The sequence below is a fragment of the Ranitomeya variabilis genome, chromosome 7 (genome assembly GCF_051348905.1).
Source record: "Ranitomeya variabilis isolate aRanVar5 chromosome 7, aRanVar5.hap1, whole genome shotgun sequence".
In the NCBI taxonomy this organism is placed as follows: domain Eukaryota; kingdom Metazoa; phylum Chordata; class Amphibia; order Anura; family Dendrobatidae; genus Ranitomeya; species Ranitomeya variabilis.
This window is the reverse complement of record NC_135238.1, coordinates 27,976,998-27,994,685: the sequence shown is the minus strand read 5'-3', so window position 1 is coordinate 27,994,685 and position 17,688 is coordinate 27,976,998. Positions and strand designations below refer to the sequence as shown.

Below are 17,688 nucleotides of genomic sequence, written 5' to 3'. Positions count from 1 at the left end.
CTCTCACCAGTATACCGTATGTCATTATTCTAGATAAATCAGTGAAGAATAGGGTGGTACACTACTTTACATCTTCCCACAGTTAAGGAAAAAAAATGATCATGGGCTTCCCAATAGCTTTTTTATGTTGCCATTAAAAGGATGTCATTATAGGCTGTGTGTGCTGGACGCCTGACAGTGGCTATAAAGGATATGTCATGTAGGTAACTTAATCTGATGGGACGAGGAAGCAGAACCGGATTCTGGCAGACACGCACCTACATTTTCAGGTGTATCGTGTGGATGATAATACAAACATCTACTGCCCCACCCGGCACCGCAGTACCTTGTATTCAACCCTCACCCAGGGGATTATTAATGGGGTCTGTACCGATGAGATGACAGCAGAACAATGAAAAGAAATTGAACAGGTGCTGAGCAAACAATGTATCACTGCAGGGAAAGTCTGACAAACCAGTAACAAGGTCTCACCCGGCAGCCGACACGTCACAATCATTGCTTCATCATCTAATGACTTTCCAGGAATGGAATAAATGCATAACAAGACGGTTCCCCAGTGTAATAATTCACTGGAGTAGTAGTCTCCAACCTGTCACTAAACTACAACACCCAGCATCCTCTTAGCATCATGCGGATTTCTGAAAAATTGGTTTAATAATGAATTACGGTAATCCTCTTGATCCCAACAAAACAGCTCTGACCCATTGAGGCCCGGACTCCACAAGACCCGGGAAGGAGTCCTGTGCTATCTGCAGCAGATCATAAAGCTTGTAAGTTGCAGGATAACGTCTCCATGGATCGAACTCGTTTTTTCCAGCACATCCCAGATGATCAGGAGATGTGGAATTTGTTGTTTTTTTTTTAAGAAATCCCACTTTCATGTTCCTAAACAGTTTATGCAGTGTGAAAAGGCCAATAATCAGCTGAAAAAGCTGCTACCATTAGCCTAGATGAAGGGATGTGCTAGGTCTGTACCATGACGAGGCAGGTAGCACTGGCCATATCTACATGTACACCAGGACACAGGGTACCCAGCAGAACACTGCACCATCACTCGGCCTCCGCTGGCTTGGCATCCTGGTGCTGTGTATTTCTCCAGAAAGTGATGACAACGAGATCAGACAAGGCCACATTTTCCATTGCTTCGTTATATAACTCTGATACTCACGTGCCCATTGTATGCATCTTCAATGGTGAACATGAGTCAGCATGGGCAATCTGTCTGTAACTACACAGCACAATGTGGTTCTAGGCATGCTGACATCTTTCTGTCACAGCCATAAGAAATTTGTGATATAGTCGCTCTTGTGGAATCAGACCAAATGGGATAGCCTTCACTCTCCATGCACATAAATGAACTGTGGACATCCATGATCCTGTCACCGATTCACCAATTACCCTTTCTTGGACCACTTCTGGCAGGCACTAAGCATTCTATGCCAGGGAGAAGCGCCCAAGAGCTGCCAGATGCTGGGGAGCGGCGCCCAAGAGCCCCCAGATGATGGGGAACGGTGCCCAAGAGCTGCCAGATGCCGAGGAGCGGCGCCCAAGAGCCGCCAGATGCCGGGGAGCGGCGCCCAAGAGCCGCCAGATGCCTGGGAGCGGAGCCCAAGAGTCGCCAGATGCCTGGGAGTGGAGACAAAACCGCCAGATGCCTGGGAGCGGAGACCAAGAAACGCCAGATGCCTAAGAGCCACCAGATGCCGGTAACAGAGCACAAGAGCCGCCAGATGCCTGGGAGCGGCAGACAACCAGATGCCAGGGAGCGGCGTCCAAGAGCCATCATATGCCTGGAAACAGTGCACAAGAGCCGCCAGATGCCGGGAACCGCGCCCAAGAGCCGTATGCCGGGAATGGAACACAAGAATAGCTCAGTGGTTAACACTGTTGCTTTGCAGCACTGGGGTCCCGAATTCAAATACCACCCAAGACAGCATCCGCACGGAGTTTGAATGTTTTCCCCCATGTTTGCGTGAATTTCCTCCAAGTTCTTTGGATCCCTCTTCCACTCCAAACTCATAAAGATAGGGAGTTTAGATTGTTATGATAAAATCAATAAAGCTCTGTGGAATATGCTGGCGCTATATAAGCATGATAAATAAAAATAGAAGCTACGACCCAGTAATCACAATTTGGTCCTTGTCAAAGTTACTCAAATTCTTACCCTTGACTGTTCACTTGCTGCTTAATATATCTCCACCTTTTTACATGTGCAATTATTATTACAAAATAATAATTTTGGTACTTCACCCATCAGCGGTTGTAATGTTACGGCAGAACAACATTTGTTAAATCCATGCTGCAGAGAAACAGTGACCGGCATCCATCGCAGGAACGTTTTCCTTACAAAAATGAACGTGACATTCAGTGCCATCCTATAACCCGACCTTACAGAGCCTGGACGGACATTGCACTCGTCAGCGGATACAATGCAAACAATACACAAAACCACCATCTATGAATATGTATGTGATCTGTATCAGGCGGCCACATTCCTGCTGCCCCACAGATTATCCAGCGGCCTCCATCACACAAGAACTTCTCGGTAATAAATAATCACATGCTGGGTCACACCCTTATACAAGTAGCCCGAGGTGACAGTCAGCAAGCTGGAGCATGAGTCTCGTTGGCTCACAGACTCGCTACACTGAACTATTATGGCTTATGCAGGAAGCGGCAGCAGGCTGGGCGCAGGTTTTGCTTCTTCCTCCGCACAGAGCACATTCCTCATTAATTCACAGGAGTCGACATCAGGTCAGGACAAATCCCCAGAACGTCACCTTGAGCGGGATGGGCACAGCACAGTGCCAGCCATATACAGGGGATGAGGCGCATGCATTTTGGGAGTAGAGTTAGCTGATACTGCATCTGCAGAATTCTTTGAGATTCCTAAATTTCCCCAAAAGAATTTGGCCATAACTGAAAATCAAACTAAGGGGGCAACGGTACCCAGCACAGCGATCTCCACAAGTGCTGCAGTGCCCAGTACTGAAGCACAGGGCGAGCCACACATGCAAGGCTAAGAGGTACTGCCCTGAACAGCACCTACTGCCAATCAGGGCAGTACCTGTTAGCCTTGCATGTGTGGCTTACCCTGAAGATTACGCCAAAATTTTCACTGAAATTTTTCTTATAAATTTACTTCCAAAATACGCTTTTTAGGACATGAGCATACGGTGGTACAGCACTCAAACGTTAAAAATAAATTAACATTTACACAGCAACGTCAAAACAACTTGTGCATTTGTTCAGTCTTTTCAAACAGCCCGAAGAATGAATGTTACTTCTCTTAACCACTCTGTGGTTTCCGAACCCTTAAAACAAGTAACCAAAAAACTGAACACATGCACAGTAGTGTATTTTGTAGACTGCTGTGTATTAGGGTCACTTTTAGTGGCCCTTTATCAGGCAGAATATGTATGCACGTATCCTAAGGGTCACCTGGCATTCTGCCCTGCTGCTCCAACATAGATCCGATAGACCACTGCTCCGGGTTTCTGTCTGCCCTTTCGACTTTCCCCCTTTTGGTTCTCTCAGCGTCAGACTATATTCACATAAGAATTTTTTAAGGCATTCAGAAAGGATGAGGTTTTCAAGCAAAAACTACTTCAAGAAATTCATATTTCGAGAAGTTTTTTTGCTTTCTTTTCTGCAGCCTTTTGATTGGACAGTGCCTTGTTTGGAGTGGATTCCGTCAGGATCCGCTTCAAACAAATGATATGCACTTTTTTTTTTCTTCCACTAGGTAGTTTTCTAAATATTTTCATGAAAAAAAACACACTAGAAAAAAAACAAAAACAAACAAAAACTCAGAAGAACAGCACAGCGGATTTCTCAAATAAATTACCAGTAATAGGAAGAGTTCTCCAATCCGTTTTGGAAATTAATTTGGAAAGGATTTGGGAGCAGATCCACCCACAAAACAATCCTAAAAAAAAACCTCTTGAGTGCAAATAGCCTCAGAGATACCAGAGGGGAGCAGGAGAGGTTGTACATGGAACATCGGAGAGTGGGAGAAACAGTCAATTGTCCAGAGAAGGCTAAAGATAGGAAGAATGGATCACACAGGGTTAATGTCAGTGAACAGAAAGAGGGGAGGACTTGCTGAAGACTTCAGGGAGGAGGAACCACACAAACCTCACCATCACTGTGTCGGCACAATGGAGAGGAGATCTCTCAATGGCTGTAGAGCTGGGGAAAATCAGTGCAGACATGAAGCTGTGCTGACAGATGAGAGCTAGTGAAGGCAACAGCACCCAGGGCACACATACCTCATATCCAGCATGTATTACTGACATGGAGCAAGTTACAATCTGCAAATCAGGAAGGGCTGAAAACGAATGAAGTTATTGAGACTGTAGCCAGATGTAAAAGAAACTACTTACATTATCTAAACATAATTTCTCCCTTTTATAAGGCATCCATAGCCTTTACCAGGTCCCAAACTACATCCATTGATATGTGCAGTAATGGGGCTTACAGACAAGTGTTGGGAGAACCCAGTTATATTCGCAAACATCCTCAAAACCACAGAAAAAAATGGATTCACTAGTGGTATTATAATGCTGATCTGAAGTGGATGATAACAGAGCAACAAATTTGATTTAACAGGATAACTAAAGATGACAGATTCAGAGTACCAGATCACCCCATAAGCAATGTGACACCTCCAAGGAACCAGAAGTCCAAGCACAGATTGAGAGATATGGGAGGTGCTGGAAACTGTAGTACCATAGGGGTTGGGGAATACGATTCATAGTTCTTCCAAGAAGGGACAATACAACTAAAGAAACGTAGGTTGGTGATGTTGGGGCTCGCAGTGGTCCAGGCTGGAGACGTTGGGGCTCTAATGATGATGCCGGGGTTCGCAGTGGCAGGTCGGTGACGTCGGGGACCGCAGTGGCAGGTCGGTGACGTCAAGGACCGCAGTGGCAGGTCGGTGACGTCAAGGACCGCAGTGGCAGGTCGGTGACGTCAAGGACCGCAGTGGCAGGTCGGTGACGTCAAGGACCGCAGTGGCAGGTCGGTGACGTCAAGGACCGCAGTGGCAGGTCGGTGACGTCAAGGACCGCAGTGGCAGGTCGGTGACGTCAAGGACCGCAGTGGCAGGTCGGTGACGTCAAGGACCGCAGTGGCAGGTCGGTGACGTCAAGGACCGCAGTGGCAGGTCGGTGACGTCAAGGACCGCAGTGGCAGGTCGGTGACGTCAAGGACCGCAGTGGCAGGTCGGTGACGTCAAGGACCGCAGTGGCAGGTCGGTGACGTCAAGGACCGCAGTGGCAGGTCGGTGACGTCAAGGACCGCAGTGGCAGGTCGGTGACGTCAAGGACCGCAGTGGCAGGTCGGTGACGTCAAGGACCGCAGTGGCAGGTCGGTGACGTCGGGGCTATAGTTATGATGTTGGGAATCGCAGTGGCTGGATTGGTGATGTCGGGGCTGTAGTGTTGATGTTGGGGATCGCAGTGGCAGGTCGGTGACCGCAGTGGAAGGTCGGTGACGTCGGGGCTGTAGTGATGATGTTGGGGATCGCAGTGGCAGGTCAGTGATGTTGGGGCTGTAGTGATGATGTTGGGGATCGCAGTGGTAGGTCGGTGATGTTGGGGCTGTAGTGATGATGTTGGGATCGCAATGACAGGTCGGTGATATCGGGGATCGCAGTGGCAGGTCGGTGACGTCGGGGATCGCAGTGGCAGGTCGGTGACGTCGGGGCTGTAGTGATGATGTTGGGATCGCAATGACAGGTCGGTGATATCGGGGATCGCAGTGGCAGGTCGGTGACGTTGGGGCGTAGTGATGATGTTGGGGATCGCAGTGGCAGGTCGGTGACGTTGGGGCTGTAGTAATGATGTTGGGGCTCGCAGTGGCAGGTCGGTGACGTCGGGGATCGCAGTGGCAGGTCGGTGACGTCGGGGCCGTAGTGTTGATGTTGGGGATCGCAGTGGCAGGTCGGTGACGTCGAGGCTGTATTGATGATGTTGGGGATCGCAGTGGCAGGTCTGTGACGTCGGGGATCGCAGTGGCAGGTCGGTGACGTCGGGGCTATAGTTATGATGTTGGGAATCGCAGTGGCTGGATTGGTGATGTCGGGGCTGTAGTGTTGATGTTGGGGATCGCAGTGGCAGGTCGGTGACCGCAGTGGAAGGTCGGTGACGTCGGGGCTGTAGTGATGATGTTGGGGATCGCAGTGGCAGGACGGGGATCGCAGTGGCAGGTCAGTGATGTTGGGGCTGTAGTGATGATGTTGGGGATCGCAGTGGCAGGTCGGTGACGTCGGGGACCGCAGTGGCAGGTCGGTGACGTCGGGGACCGCAGTGGCAGGTCGGTGACGTCGGGGACCGCAGTGGCAGGTCGGTGACGTCGGGGACCGCAGTGGCAGGTCGGTGACGTCGGGGACCGCAGTGGCAGGTCGGTGACGTCGGGGACCGCAGTGGCAGGTCGGTGACGTCGGGGACCGCAGTGGCAGGTCGGTGACGTCGGGGACCGCAGTGGCAGGTCGGTGACGTCGGGGACCGCAGTGGCAGGTCGGTGACGTCGGGGACCGCAGTGGCAGGTCGGTGACGTCGGGGACCGCAGTGGCAGGTCGGTGACGTCGGGGACCGCAGTGGCAGGTCGGTGACGTCGGGGACCGCAGTGGCAGGTCGGTGACCGCAGTGGCAGGTCGGTGACCGCAGTGGCAGGTCGGGGACCGCAGTGGCAGGTCGGTGACGTCGGGGACCGCAGTGGCAGGTCGGTGACGTCGGGGACCGCAGTGGCAGGTCGGTGACGTCGGGGACCGCAGTGGCAGGTCGGTGACGTCGGGGACCGCAGTGGCAGGTCGGTGACGTCGGGGACCGCAGTGGCAGGTCGGTGACGTCGGGGACCGCAGTGGCAGGTCGGTGACGTCGGGGACCGCAGTGGCAGGTCGGTGACGTCGGGGACCGCAGTGGCAGGTCGGTGACGTCGGGGACCGCAGTGGCAGGTCGGTGACGTCGGGGACCGCAGTGGCAGTTCGGTGACGTCGGGGACCGCAGTGGCAGGTCGGTGACGTCGGGGACCGCAGTGGCAGGTCGGGGACCGCAGTGGCAGGTCGGTGACCGCAGTGGCAGGTCGGTGACGTCGGGGACCGCAGTGGCAGGTCGGTGACGTCGGGGACCGCAGTGGCAGGTCGGGGACCGCAGTGGCAGGTCGGTGACGTCGGGGACCGCAGGGGCAGGTCGGTGACGTCGGGGACCGCAGCGGCAGGTCGGTGACGTCGGGGACCGCAGCGGCAGGTCGGTGACGTCAAGGACCGCAGCGGCAGGTCGGTGACGTCAAGGACCGCAGCGGCAGGTCGGTGACGTCAAGGACCGCAGCGGCAGGTCGGTGACGTCAAGGACCGCAGCGGCAGGTCGGTGACGTCAAGGACCGCAGCGGCAGGTCGGTGACGTCAAGGACCGCAGCGGCAGGTCGGTGACGTCAAGGACCGCAGCGGCAGGTCGGTGACGTCAAGGACCGCAGCGGCAGGTCGGTGACGTCAAGGACCGCAGCGGCAGGTCGGTGACGTCAAGGACCGCAGCGGCAGGTCGGTGACGTCAAGGACCGCAGCGGCAGGTCGGTGACGTCAAGGACCGCAGCGGCAGGTCGGTGACGTCAAGGACCGCAGCGGCAGGTCGGTGACGTCAAGGACCGCAGTGGCAGGTCGGTGACGTCAAGGACCGCAGTGGCAGGTCGGTGACGTCGGGGCTATAGTTATGATGTTGGGGATCGCAGTGGCAGGTCGGGGATCGCAGTGGCCGGATTGGTGATGTCGGGGCTGTAGTGTTGATGTTGGGGATCGCAGTGGCAGGTCGGTGACGTCGGGGATCGCAGTGGCAGGTCGGTGACGTCGGGGCTGTAGTGATGATGCTGGGGATCGCAGTGGCAGGTCGGGGATCGCAGTGGCAGGTCGGTGACGTCGAGGCTGTAGTGTTGATATTGGGGATTGCAGTGGCAGGTCAGTGATGTTGGGGTTGTAGTGATGATGTTGGGGATCGCAGTGGCAGGTCGGTGATGTTGGGGCTGTAGTGATGATGTTGGGGATCGCAGTGGCAGGTCGGTGATGTTGGGGCTGTAGTGATGATGTTGGGATCGCAATGACAGGTCGGTGATATCGGGGATCGCAGTGGCAGGTCGGTGACGTCGGGGATCGCAGTGGCAGGTCGGTGACGTCGGGGCTGTAGTGATGATGTTGGAATCGCAATGACAGGTCGGTGATATCGGGGATCGCAGTGGCAGGTCAGTGACGTTGGGGCGTAGTGATGATGTTGGGGATCGCAGTGGCAGGTCGGTGACGTCGGGGATCACAGTGGCAGGTCGGTGACGTTGGGGCTGTAGTAATGATGTTGGGGCTCGCAGTGGCAGGTCGTTAAAGGGGCTGTAGTGATGTTGGGGATCGCAGTGACAGGTTTGTGACGTCGGGGATCGCAGTGGCAGGTCGGTGACGTCGAGGCTGTAGTGATGATGCTGGGGATCACAGTGGCAGGTCGGTGACGTCGGGGATCGCAGTGGCAGGTCGGTGACATCAGGGCTGTAGTGTTGATGTTGGGGCTCGCAGTGGCAGGTCGGTGACGTTGGGGCCGTAATGTTGATGTTGGGGATCGCAGTGTCAGGACGGTGACGTCGGGGATCGCAGTGGCAGGTCGGTGACGTCGGGGATCGCAGTGGCAGGTCGGTGACGTCGGGGATCGCAGTGGCAGGTCGGTGACGTCGGGGATCGCAGTGGCAGGTCGGTGACGTCGGGGATCGCAGTGGCAGGTCGGTGACGTCGGGGATCGCAGTGGCAGGTCGGTGACGTCGGGGATCGCAGTGGCAGGTCGGTGACGTCAGGGATCGCAGTGCAGGTCGGTGACATTGGGGCTGTAGTGTTGATGTTGGGGCTCGCAGTGGCAGGTCGGTGACGTTGGGGCTGTAGTGATGATGTCGGAGATCGCAGTGGTAGGTCGGTGATGTTGGGGCTGTAGTGTTGATGTTGGGGCTCGCAGTGGCAGGTCGGTGACGTTGGGGCTGTAGTGTTGATGTTGGGGCTCGCAGTGGCAGGTCGGTGACGTTGGGGCTGTAGTGATGATGTCGGAGATCGCTGTGGTAGGTCGGTGACGTTGGGGCTGTAGTGTTGATGTTGGGGCTCGCAGTGGCAGGTCGGTGACGTTGGGGCTGTAGTGATGATGTCGGAGATCGCAGTGGTAGGTCGGTGACGTTGGGGCTGTAGTGTTGATGTTGGGGCTCGCAGTGGCAGGTAGGTGATGTCGGGGATCGCAATGGCAGGTCGGTGACGTTGGGGATCGCAGTGGCAGGTTGGTGACATTGGGGCTGCAGTGTTGATGTTGGGGCTCGCAGTGGCAGGTCGGTGACGTCAGGGCTGTAGTGATGATGTCGGGGATCGCAATGGCAGGTCGGTAACATCGGGGATCGCAGTGGCAGGTCGGTGACGTCGGGGATCGCAGTGGCAGGTCGGTGACATTGGGGATCGCAGTGGCAGGTTGGTGACATTGGGGCTGTAGTGATGATGTCGGGGATCGCAGTGGCAGGTCGGTGTAGTGATGATGTTGGGGCTCGCAGTGGCAGGTCGGTGACATCGGGGATCGCAGTGGCAGGTCGGTGACGTCGGGGATCGCAGTGGCAGGTCGGTGACATTGGGGATCGCAGTGGCAGGTTGGTGACATTGGGGCTGTAGTGATGATGTCGGGGATCGCAGTGGCAGGTCGGTGACGTCGGGGCTGTAGTGATGATGTTGGGGCTCGCAGTGGCAGGTCGGTGACATTGGGGCTGTAGTGATGATGTCGGAGATCGCAGTGGTAGGTCGGTGACGTTGGGGCTGTAGTGTTGATGTTGGGGCTCGCAGTGGCAGGTCGGTGACATTGGGGCTGTAGTGTTGATGTTGGGGCTCGCAGTGGCAGGTAGGTGACGTTGGGGCTGTAGTGTTGATGTTGGGGCTCGCAGTGGCAGGAAGGTGATGTTGGGGCTGTAGTGTTGATGTTGGGGCTCGCAGTGGCAGGTCGGTGACATTGGGGCTGTAGTGTTGATGTTGGGGCTCGCAGTGGCAGGTAGGTGACGTTGGGGCTGTAGTGTTGATGTTGGGGCTCGCAGTGGCAGGAAGGTGATGTTGGGGCTGTAGTGTTGATGTTGGGGCTCGCAGTGGCAGGTCGGTGACATTGGGGCTGTAGTGTTGATGTTGGGGCTCGCGGTGGCAGGTAGGTGACGTTGGGGCTGTAGTGTTGATGTTGGGGCTTGCAGTGGCAGGTTGGTGATGTCGGGGATCGCAATGGCAGGTCGGTGACGTCGGGGATCGCAGTGGCAGGTCGGTGACATTGGGGATCGCAGTGGCAGGTTGGTGACATTGGGGCTGTAGTGATGATGTTGGGGCTCGCGGTGGCAGGTCGGTGACGTTGGGGCTGTAGTGATGATGTTGGGGCTCGCAGTGGCAGGTTGGTGACATTGGGGCTGTAGTGATGATGTTGGGGCTCGCGGTGGCAGGTCGGTGACGTCGGGGCTGTAGTGATGATGTCGGGGATCGCAGTGGCAGGTCGGTGACGTCGGGGATCGCAGTGGCAGGTCGGTGACGTCGGGGCTGTAGTGATGACGTTGGGGCTCGCAGTAGCAGGGGTGGTCTCGCTGGGAGCAGTAGTCCCCACAGTCCCTGTAGCCCCTCTCACCTTGAACTCCCGGCTGTGCTGCGGGGTGTACTCCATGGTCCACAGGGAGCGCAGCAGTTTGGCCAGCTGCTCGGTCACCTCCCCCCGGTCCGGGGTCCCCGGGCTGGGTAGGGGGCTCCCCGAGGCCTCGCTCTCCTTGTACTGCTCCAGCCCCAGGAACTCGGCGAACAGGTCGGTGTTGCTGAGGCACTGCAGCACGGCGTTCATGAAGCAGGTGTTCCCGTGGTTCTTGAGGCCGGACAGGCCGGGCAGGTGGCTGGGGCTCGGGCAGGGGAGCGGCGGCGGCTGCAGGTGCGGGGACTCCGGGGCCTGCGGCTGGGGGCGGGCGGGGGAGCCGCTCTTGTCCCTGGCGGCGGCTGTGGTGTTGGTGGCGGCATCCTCCTGCTCATTACTGAGGTGGGACAAGGCGCTGAGCGTCCGCAGGAAGCGGCTCACTAACCCGCCGCGCCGCCAGAACAGCTTCTTCCCCAAGGAGACCTTCTTCTCCTTCCCGCCACCGGCCGCCGCCGGGGCAGCACCCGCCACCTGCGACATGAGAGCATTCCCCTCCGGGCCCCGGGGCTGCCAGTCACAGGGAGGCGCAGCGCTCACTTCCGGTCGGGGGGCACCCTGCTAAACTGTCCCCCCAGCGTGGACGGGACCAGATCTCAGACGCTCCTGGAACGGCTGGTGACGTAGGTGTCACGTGGACACAGACCGGTCACATGACCTGTGTGTTTTCTTCCTCCTCAGTGGAACGCATGGAGCATGTGCAGCTGTAGGGGCTGAGCTGTGGTGGTCGCGGGGGTCAGAGCGGGGGCATTGGGCCCTTCTCTTCTCTTTCCAAGAGCTGTCACTTTTTTTTTTCTCAGAACTTATTTTTTTTTAGCTCCGAGTTGTAGTTTATTTTTAGCACTTTGGGACTTTCTGATCCTTTTCATCCATTTTTTTTTCCAAAGCGACCAAAAAAATGCATTTTTTCCTACATTTTTTCCTAATAAGATTCTGATAAAAATGATTTCTCTATTAGTTTGACGTAAGAAATAACTGGAATATGTGGAGTTTTTCACGGTCCACCATGTCCGGAAAAAAAGAAACGAAGATTGGATGAATGAGAAAAAGGGTCTTTATTGACGACGCGATTCAAGGGTCTTCTTCTAATAGGGAGACGCACGGACACATAACATGGTGAACAGGAACGACGATCGTCAGATATCCCCCCGCAATCACTGGATGGGGCATTAGTATTCAGAAATAATAAAACATGGGATAATATCATTATAGAAAATAATCTACTAAATGGTAGAATGTAAACTATTTACTAATATATTCCCAATCCTTCCACAACTCCATTATCCAACCAACGGCTTTCCAAACTGGAAGGAGAGGGATGAACGATCACAGGCGGGATATTAGAAATAGTATATATTACATTATACAGGATATATATATATATATATATATATATATATATATATATATATATATATATATATATATATATATATATATTGTAAAATGGTTTGTCTAAACCTTTTTTTACAGAACATTCAACGGATCCTGGGGGTCTTCTCTTGTCTGATAACATTGGAACAAATACCAGCAACAGTCACCAAAAACTAATTAACCATGCATCCTATTAATGATTAAACTTTGCGCACTGACCCCTGAAGGGTTAAATGAAACCATTGAGAACACTTGTTAAATTTTATTTTATGATACATATAGTTTCCTTAAAAAAAAATAAATATATATATATATATATATATATATATATATATATATATATATATATATATATATATATATATTTATATATCATATTACTACTTTTTCTGTATGTTTATCTCATATGTTTTAGTTGCAAAAAAGTTTTACTATTTCTGATTACTGTACTTAAGCCACGGGCACACGTTCAGTATTTGGTCAGTATTTTACATCAGTATTTGTAAGCCAAAACCAGAAGTGGGTGAGAATACAGAAGTGGAGCATATGTTTCTATTATACTTTTCCTCTGATTGTTCCACTCTTGATTTTGGCTTACAAATACTGATGGAAAATACTGACCGTGTGAACGTGGCCTAATGCTCCATCCAATTATCCATGTCCGCTATTTGCTGGTGGACATCCAATCATTTTGTTATTCCTGTTCACCATATCATATGATCGTGCGTCTCCCTATTAGAACAACTCCGAAACGCGTTGTCAGTATAGACCCTTATTTTTCTCATTCATACCACATATTCCAAATCCCTCTTCTGTCTCTTGCTTTTTCTATGTAATACAACTGTGCGTTTCCTTTTTTTTTGCACCTGACAAAATAGAACAACTCTGAAACGCATTGTCAATAAAGACCCCCTTTTCCCATTCATCTGGTCACCTTGTTTCTTCTGAACTTGGCAGCGCCGAAAAATCACCACATCTCCAGCTTCTCTTCTATCAAGGCTTGTGTCTCACCTGGTCAGGTTCCGCGGGTGGAGCAGCGGCCACGTTCATGCCAGTTTTCAAGCCTTGTGCAGGGTTGTACTTGCCTTTGCACAATCTTACAGCTGAGCGGGTCCTTCCAGTCCCATTTCCTCAGTCTTACCCCACCGATTTCACACATGGGGCGGCCCTGCTTCTTTTTTTAGTCTTACTTGGACAGTGATTCATGCTGCCACAAGTGTTATTTTTTTACTTAGAATTTAACAACATTCCTGTCAAATGTTTTTTAAATATTTGTCATTGTTTTTTACATTTTTATAGGTGTTAAGTAGAGTTAAACCTGTGATTGCTTATAGAGCAGATCTCCTAGGTGTAAAAACACAGCAGTCAGGTAGCCATTAGTAGGCGTCCGGCTGTCATGACGGCATTATTGGCATCCCATTTTCACCCTCTGAAATGCTCCTTTCTACCTTTCCTCCATGTGTAGTGTGGGGTCTGTCGCTCTCTACCTGTCCTCCATGTGTAGTGTGGGGTCTGTCGCTCTCTACCTGTCCTCCATGTGTAGTGTGGGGTCTGTCGCTCTCTACCTGTCCTCCATGTGTAGTGCGGGGTCTGTCACTCTCTACCTGTCCTCCATGTGTAGTGTGGGGTCTGTCACTCTCTACCTGTCCTCCATGTGTAGTGTGGGGTCTGTCACTCTCTACCTGTCCTCCATGTGTAGTGTGGGGTCTGTCTCTACCTGTCCTCCATGTGTAGTGCAGGGTCTGTCGCTCTCTACCTGTCCTCCATGTGTAGTGCGGGGTCTGTCTCTACCTGTCCTCCATGTGTAGTGTGGGGTCTGTCTCTACCGGTCCTCCATGTGTAGTGTGGGGTCTGTCGCTTTCTACCTGTCCTCCATGTGTAGAGGGGTCTGTCGCTCTCTACCTGTCCTCCATGTGTAGTGTGTTGTCTGTCGCTCTCTACCTGTCCTCCATGTGTAGTGTGGGGTCTGTCGCTCTCTACCTGTCCTCCATGTGTAGTGCGGGGTCTGTCGCTCTCTACCTGTCCTCCATGTGTAGTGCGGGGTCTGTCACTCTCTACCTGTCCTCCATGTGTAGTGCGGGGTCTGTCACTCTCTACCTGTCCTCCATGTGTAGTATGGGGTCTGTCTCTACCTGTCCTCCATGTGTAGTGCAGGGTCTGTCGCTCTCTACCTGTCCTCCATGTGTAGTGCGGGGTCTGTCTCTCTCTACCTGTCCTCTATGTGTAGTGTGGGGTCTGTCTCTACCTGTCCTCCATGTGATATTAAAGAGGCCGAAAACATAATAAGTCAAACCCGGGAAAAAGCAACACAAGTGTGATAAGTAATAATAACCCGGGCACTTAAATCATTGCTCCAACAACACTATATAAAAGGAGAAACAGGAGCCTAGAGTACAAATGTACAAAAATACTTTATTATAGAATACAATATAGGACATGAGACTAAGCAAAAAAGTGAGGATATCACGACAATAAAATTGGAGGGGAACAACAAAAAAAGGACAACTCTACCTGTCCACCCCCCAGCCCTAGATGTAACCAATAATGATGAATATAAATAGAAGTTGACAAATACTGGGTGCCAATACGTCACATGGTACTGGGAGGATGGAAAGCACAAAATGCAAATTGTAAAAAAGTTGCTGGGTGGCTGAACATAGCGCACACAGTCTCAGGGCCAGTGCCCAGTATATTTATATGTATAGATAAGCTAACCAGAAACAATGTAAAGAAGCACTATGCTTACCACGATGAGGGGAGGAGGACAAGAGAGGGTCCCAGCGGTGGAAACGCCCCAATTTTATTGTCGTGATATCCTCACTTTTTTGCTTAGTCTCATGTCCTATATTGTATTCTATAATAAAGTATTTTTGTACATTTGTACTCTAGGCTCCTGTTTCTCCTTTTATATACTGTCCTCCATGTGTAGTGTGGGGTCTGTCACTCTCTACCAGTCCTCCATATGTAGTGCGGGGTCTGTGTTGCTCTCTACCTGTCCTCTATGTGTAGTGTGGGGTCTGTCTCTACCTGTCCTCCATGTGTAGTGTGGGGTCTGTCACTCTCTACCAGTCCTCCATATGTAGTGCGGGGTCTGTGTCGCTCTCTGCCTGTCCTCCATGTGTAGTGCGGGGTCTGTCGCTCTCTACCTGTCCTCCATGTATAGTGCGGAGTCTGTCTCTCTCTACCTGTCCTCCATGTGTAGTGTGGGGTCTGTCTCTACCTGTCCTCTATGTGTAGTGCAGAGTCTGTCACTCTCTACCTGTCCTCCATGTGTAGAGCAGGGTCTGTCTCTCTCTACCTGTCCTCCATGTGTAGTGTGGGGTCTGTCTCTCTCTACCTGTCCTCCATGTGCAGTGTGGGGTCTGTCGCCCTCTACCTGTGCTCCATGTGTAGTACGGGGTCTGTCACTCTCTACCTGTCCTCCATGTGTAGTACGGGGTCTGTCACTCTCTACCTGTCCTCCATGTGTAGTGCGGGGTCTGTCACTCTCTACCTGTCCTCCATGTGTAGTGCGGGGTCTGTCGCTCTCTACCTGTCCTCCATGTGTAGTGCGGAGTCTGTCTCTCTCTACCTGTCCTCCTTGTGTAGTGTGGGGTCTGTCACTCTCTACCTGTCCTCAATGTGTAGTGCGGGGTCTGTCGCCCTCTACCTGTCCTCCATGTGTAGTGTGGGGTCTGTTGCTCTCTACCTGTCCTCCATGTGTAGTGCGGGGTCTGTCACTCTCTACCTGTCCTCTATGTGTAGTGCTGGGTCTGTCCCTCTGTACCTGTCCTCCATGTGTAGTGTGGGGTCTGTCAATCTCTACCTGTCCTCCATGTGTAGTGTGTTGTCTGTCACTCTCTACCTGTCCTCCATGTGTAGTGCGGGGTCTGTCGCTCTCTACCTGTCCTCCATGTGTAGTGCGGGGTCTGTCGCTCTCTACCTGTCCTCCATGTGTAGTGCGGGGTCTGTCGCTCTCTACCTGTCCTCCATGTGTAGTGTGGGGTCTGTCTCTACCTGTCCTCCATGTGTAGTGCGGGGTCTGTCGCTCTCTACCTGTCCTCCATGTGTAGTGCGGGGTCTGTCACTCTCTACCTGTCCTCCATGTTTAGTGCGGGGTCTGTCACTCTCTACCTGTCCTCCATGTGTAGTGCGGGGTCTGTCGCCCTCTACCTGTCCTCCATGTGTAGTACGGGGTCTGTCCCTCTCTACCTGCCCCCATGTGACATGCTGTCACTTGTAGTACCACTTCTAGAGCAGAAGATATTTAGCAGTGCTGTCCTGAACATTGGGTGCCTAAATGATTGAATGTGACTTGTATTGCAATCTAACAGAGGCGAGTGGTAAAGTCACGTGTCTCCTCTTCTGTCTACTGCGTGTCGGCAAGTGCAATCTAATTCTAGCATCAGAGATGTTGAGAGTGACTGGGAGAGAGAGCTGGTATTTGACTATAGACAGGATTTGGACGAGAGGAAATGCGTGCTGGAAAGTGAAGAAATGGAAGTTCTAGCACCTATAATGCTGACAGAATGCAGATGAAGAGGAACCACTGAATAAAAGGGGACAGCAAGTTACAGAACTACATGTAATATTCTCGTGTTTGTAAAAGTCCAATCTCCTAAAATAGAAAATGATTTAATTCATGTGTTAAGAAATGTGAGAGAACTGCAATGTATTGTACAGGTGATCAGGAAACTGCAGGTTCAATACTCCTAAAAAAAACATGTAATAGCATTAAAAATATTTTAAAAAATCTATTAAAAAACAACAAATATTAAAGTTTAAATCAACCCTTTTCGCAAAAATAGCAAAATCTAAAAAAAAAAATGAAAGAGTAACATGTTTTGGTACATATTTGTATGAATTACAAAAAAAATATATAAAAATATTTATCAGATAAGGTGAACGTTGAGAAAGACAAAAACATCAATATGGCAGAATATTGCTGTATTTATGGTCATGTCATACAATAAAAAAAAAAATGATTTTTTTTTTTAAGCAGTAAAATAACAACAAAAAACATATATGTTTGATATCAGCATAGTTATACCGTCTCATGGCACAAAAATTTACCAGATCATTTTTACCGCAATGTGAAGATTGCAAAAATAAAATAATGGCAGAATTGCTGTTTTTTGCTTTTCAATGCACCTGGAATTCTTTTTCACCTTTTTTAGTAGATTATATGGTTAAATGAATGTTGCTCTTTAAAAAACACAATTTATTGAGTCAAAAAATAAGCCCCATACAGCTGAGTCTATGGTGAAAAAAAGTTATTGTATTTGGTAGAAAAGAAGAAAAAGTTAATGGGGGAAAAAAAAAAAAAATTGATGTGGCTCCAAGGTGATAATTGGGAAAAACATGCACATGTTAAGTATCCCCCGAATATGTATGTATATAGTTATTTTGTTAGTGACGGTAATAGTTCTACTTTTTATAATTCTGGATGATCCCTTTAAGGAACTCATGGATGGCCAGGGCTGATGGGGACCCAATAATAGGGGAGACCTCGGGGCACGCACTTGCTGTATATTATAGTGCCGTTGATAGCAGAGAGACACGTCAATCCTCGTTCTGAGAGATTAAACCATTTCTTATTTGTTGGCGCTGTCGTCTCTTCTCTCTGGGTGTCCTTAGT

The 17,688-nt window shown here is 51.3% G+C and overlaps 1 protein-coding gene across 1 annotated transcript in view; it reads right to left on the bottom strand.

The window, feature by feature from the left end:
- The window catches only part of USP31 (ubiquitin specific peptidase 31), a 47,913-nt gene extending 36,605 nt beyond the window's left edge, over nucleotides 1-11,308 (bottom strand). The window contains exon 1 of the mRNA XM_077274729.1: nucleotides 10,647-11,308. Within this exon, the coding sequence (XP_077130844.1) occupies nucleotides 10,647-11,180 (534 nt within the window). The 5' untranslated portion in view covers nucleotides 11,181-11,308. The remainder of the gene's footprint in view (nucleotides 1-10,646) is intronic.
- Between the last annotated feature and the right edge of the window lie 6,380 nt (nucleotides 11,309-17,688).